Raw genomic sequence first — 5217 nt, 5'->3', positions numbered from 1 at the left:
AGTTTGATGTGGTTCATAGAAATTACAAATCTCAGTCCAAAGCTTCACAACTTTTAGCTTGTTATCATTTTCAAAAGGAATGTTGTGTCTACAATCATGAAAATAGTGCTGAAAAAAAGGGCAGCCCGGTGCACAAGACATCCCCCGTTCATGCAATGTCGGGGAAGGGCCGCACCTCAAAGGATGTGATGTAGATAGTCTACCCTAATGATGCAAGCATTAGTGACGGCTCATAAACAAAGTATTGAACTTTAGACATATTTATAAACTGACTTCTATGTTAAACTATATTTGTACTACCAGAATGTAATGAAAGGTGTATGCATATATAAACTTTTTAAGTCGTCTTGTAAATGTAGTAGAAGAATTCTGTACAACTCTTTATTTAAAAATTAACACATGAAAATACAAGTAGTGAGTAATAAAGGAATGCAATATCAATCAATCATTTAATCAACTACAGTCATACTAACAAATTATAACTACTGCAAGGAACTATCTTACGAAAAAGAAGAAAAAAAAGTAAACAACAAAATCTACTCACTTAAACATGGCTTTCAAGTAATTCAACCTGAGATAACTGAAAAATGGCTTCTCTGGGACAGTTATGCACTTGACTAGCCAACCAATTGGCCAAGATGCAGCTGCCAAACCAATGCAGATACCCCATTGCCCCCAATTCAATCTCTCTGTATCTGCAAACTTCTTCAAAAACTCCACCATCACCACTTGCAGAGCCAAAGTTATTCCAATGATTGCCACAAACAACTTGTTCTTATGTATTCCCTCGAAAACGTTCTTCTTCTCCAGATTTCGTGCATTAAATTCGTTGAACACTTGGCAAAGAACAAACGTGTTGAAAATCAAAGTGTCGTTTACCCTCTTGTTGACACCAAAGATGGATTCGCCTTTGAATTGTAAGGTCAATAGAACAACAATCTGATATAAGGCCTGAGCCATTAGATTTCTCCACATAATGTTGGTGATAAGTGGGTCAGTCCTACCGACTGGTAGCTTCTTCATGAGTTCCGCGGTTGGCTTCTCTGTTGCAAGTGCTAGTGCCCCTAATGTGTCCATGATCAAATTTACCCATAGCAATTGCACTGCTGTGAGTGGTACCTCACCAGCTAAAACAGCTGCTACAAAATTGATCACAAGTGCGGCCACATTAACTGTGAGCTGAAATTGGATGAATTTCTGAATGTTGTTATAGACACATCTTCCCCATTTCAGAACAGTGACAACTGAAGCAAAATTATCGTCCAAAATGACAATAGCTGAACTCTCTTTAGCCACTTCAGTGCCCTGAATCCCCATAGAAAGCCCTATATCAGCTTCCTTTAAAGCTGGTGCATCATTCGTGCCATCACCTGTGACCGCGACCACATGACCTTTCTTTCTCAAGCACTGCACCATTAAAAGTTTGTCAAAAGGGGATGATCTTGCCATTACGCGAATCTTTTCCACTCTCTCCATCCGTTCTTCATCTGTTAAGTTGCGAAATTCCTCACCTTCTATGACTGCTCCGTCATCTACTTCAGAATTGGGATGAAGAATCCCACATTCTGTGGCTATGGCTTTTGCAGTGAACACATTGTCACCAGTGATCATCTTGATATTCACACCAGCATTTTGGCAATCTTCCACAGCTTGCTTTACACAAGGTCGACATGGATCTTTTAGGCCGATGAAGCCCAAAAGAATGAAAGAGTTGTCTGGAATACTTCCATGTATTTGTTCATGATCCTCCTGCTCAGTTTTTGGCAATTGCTTGTGTGCAAAGGCGATACATCGAAGGCTGCTAGCAGCCATTCCTTCAATTATCTGATCACATTCTTCCTTATCTGATTTCTCTAGAGTTCTTATGTTCCCTTCTGCATCGTAGTAATGGGAGCACATTCTTGAAATCATTTCAGCAGCACCTTTCCAATGTGCATGAATTGTTCCATCAGTAATGTTCTTGATTATTATCCCACTCTTCTTTTTCTCTGAATTGAAAGCTTCAACGTGAAGAATGTTGAAATTTCTCTTGACTTGATCCATATCCATATTCAGGTCCAGCACAGCCCATGAAAGAATAGCTTTTTCAGTTGGGCTGCCTGAGAATTCAAAGCTTGAACCTGAATCGGAGGACTTGAAAACACTACCAGTAGTGTTTAATCCAACCGCTTGATGGAATAATTCAAGAACTTTGGCTGAAATTGATGACTGACTTTTTGCCTTTACGGGCTCTTTGCCTAAGAAAAATTTTGTGACAGTCATCTTATTTAATGTAAGAGTACCAGTTTTGTCTGTACAAATTGTGGTGGCAGAGCCCATGGTCTCACAAGCAGAGAGCTTCCTCACCATTGCCTGATCTGCCATCATTCTCTTCATCGAATAAGCCAGAGTAAGTGTAACAGCTAAAGGCAAGCCCTCAGGAATTGCCACAACAACAATTGTAACTGCAGCAGCAACAATTCCTACCACAGCATTGATCACATCATCCGATGATGTCTTGCTCCCGTTGAATTCTTTGTTCCCATTTTCATCTCGTGTGTTCCCGGTAAAGTATCGTACCAATAGGACAACAAGAACTAAGAAAGCAACTAGCAATCCAATTTTACCTATCGATGAAGTAAGCTTGTTGAGTCGCTCTTGAAGAGGTGTTTGCTCGTTAGAATCGCTGCTAATTTCGCTCATCATTTCGCCCCAGGTCGTGTTCATGCCAACCGATGTCACAAGCATCATGCCATAGCCATCGACAACCTTAGTGCCAGAAATCAAGAATGGATTTTGGCTAAGGTTAATCTCGACGTGATCACTTTCACCTGTCATGCTAGATTCATCTACTTGTAAAGAATGACCTTCTACCAAAATTCCATCAGCAGGAACTTGATCTCCAATCTTCAAGCAAATGACATCTCCTACCACAATTTCGAATATAGATATCTGTTGGCGCCTCCCCTTTCTAACAGCTTCTACTGGAATATTTTTGCTAACTTTGGATAGCTTATCAAATTGTCTGTTTTGTCTGAAATTACTGATAGACGAAACAGCGATGACAAGAAACACAGCGACGAAAATACTCCCTCCATCATACCATCCTTCTTTTGGTCCATGCTCCTTAATTCCAAATCCAAGAGACAAAGCAGCGCAGAACAAAAGAATAATGATGGTAGGATCTTTGAAGGATTCCCAGACAAAGATGAAGAAACTTTTAGTAGGTGGCTTAGGATACGTGTTGCTTCCAAAAGCTTCATGTCTACGTGAAACGTCTTCTAAATCTCCATTTATACCATTAGTTGTGTCACTTATGAGAGAAGTAGCAACACCGTGTACACCTCCAAGATTAGCTAGCTTGTCAGCACTTTTATCTTTGACAAGCTTAGCTAGACTTGACTGATCAATGCCTGAGAATAAAGGATGTTCTTGAACTACATCAATGGCTATTGTATCGGTTGATACGCGGACTTTTCTTGGACTGTAGGATGGCATAAGGACAGGTGATAGTACCTTTGTGCTGGTCTTATTTTTGAAAGCTCTCGAACAATAGATGGTAGCAAAAGCTAAGTGCCATTTCTTTTTGTTGGAGACATCAACTTCTGCTGGCAAATCAATTGCAATGTTCATGCAGAGGTAATGCAAGTTTTCTTGAAACATCATGGACAATATATCTATTACAACTAAGGAGGAAGAGTGAGTACTGTTCGCGTTTGGAGGAAATGTTTAGACCAAGAGTACGACAAAGAGAGCTTTAGTTTATGAAATTTAGGAATATAGTTGAATGATATAGAGGAACAAGAAAAGGACAAAAATTTTGGATGAAAATGCTGAATTGTGATTGACAAAGTTTGATTCATGGACACAGCCTCTTATAGAAGTAATGTTTGCCCCGCGCGAGGATTTCATTATAACGTCGGTCTGTTGATTTTCACCTATGTTTACACTTGCAGTCATATTGCATATCCAGCTCCTTCCACGCTATTGGTGTGTATGGGCTGCCTCTACTTTCCTTGGGGCCCATAATCTGGTTCAGTGTATCAAATAATAAATACTACTGTAATTTTTTACAAATTACCTAAAACTAGTTATATGTAATTCAATAAGGGGTCGTTTGGTTTGGCAAGAAACTTTTAAAAAATCTCAGTATAAAATTCCATAAGCCATACCCTATTTGGTTTGTTTTACGAGAAAAAATAATCGCTACATAATTTAGTATTGTGTTTTGTTAGCCTTATTAAACCCCGTATTGATAGTACTTGCATACGTTATATAAGAATCTATGAATTATTTTATGCACGATATTATGTTAAATAAGAATATGTGTATTAGCGGGACGTGGATACGAATAGTTACAGATTTAAACAACCTCCTTAAAGTAATCAATTCGTACATAATTAGTGCTTGATTATAAAAAAGTCCTAATTGTCTACCATAAGCATATATAGATTGGTACTCGGAAAAAAGAAAGTAACCTGGTATAATTTGGTATAATCGGATTATATTAATAATTTTAAAAAAATTATATTAAGATTAAAGAAAATAATAACTTAAACCCAATAAAATTAATGGATTAGAGTAAATGAAAAAGTAGGAGAACTGAGCGCTAACTCAAAGATATGTTATCTTGCGTCCTACATGGCCTCTAGTCCCAAGAGAGAGAAAACAAAACTTAAAATAAAAAGTAGGATAACTATTTTAAGACATAGTTACGTGGACTATGCAACTAATTAAAGAAGTATACAAGTTGTATACTCAAATTAATTATTTTTCTTATCTGATATTGAGCTATCAAACTTACTATAACGTTAATATATTTCTGTAGTCAAACAGTTAAACTAATCATTCGATACATTTGAAGTCCAAATTCTTTTGGTCTAGCTAGGGTCAATTATTAAACTTCTATTTTCCGCTTAACTTGGTAAATTAAATATCCATTTCATAATTTAACTATTTTTTTCATGTATCAATTGAGAAATTCATTAGTACTTAACAAACCCCAATGAAATAAAAGAGAAGAAACACAGAAATTACAAAGGAAGCACAAGAGATTTCAGATTTTACGAATTAATAATTACTGTGCGGAGTTTCCAGGATATTTCGCTGCAATAAACAACGTTATCTGGTGAATAAAAAAATATATGTTTTCCTGTCTTCTTAAGTTTGCGTGGAGGTGCAACTGATGTTTCTAGTTCCCCATGGCGGAGACTATTCCTTTCGCATTGATTCAACTTT

At 37.4% G+C, this 5217-nt stretch overlaps 1 protein-coding gene across 1 annotated transcript; it reads right to left on the bottom strand.

Annotated features, from left to right (window-relative positions):
* Positions 1 to 356: 356 nt before the first annotated feature.
* Positions 357 to 3835, bottom strand: LOC107831203 (putative calcium-transporting ATPase 13, plasma membrane-type). The gene has a single exon (XM_016658944.2). It carries the CDS (start codon positions 3643 to 3645, stop codon positions 541 to 543), a length of 3105 nt encoding a protein of 1034 aa, XP_016514430.1. The 5' UTR covers positions 3646 to 3835; the 3' UTR covers positions 357 to 540.
* Positions 3836 to 5217: the final 1382 nt, after the last annotated feature.

Source organism: Nicotiana tabacum, chromosome 14 (assembly GCF_000715075.1).
Source record: "Nicotiana tabacum cultivar K326 chromosome 14, ASM71507v2, whole genome shotgun sequence".
Taxonomy (NCBI): Eukaryota; Viridiplantae; Streptophyta; class Magnoliopsida; order Solanales; family Solanaceae; genus Nicotiana; species Nicotiana tabacum.
This window is presented reverse-complemented; position numbering and strand designations above follow the sequence as displayed.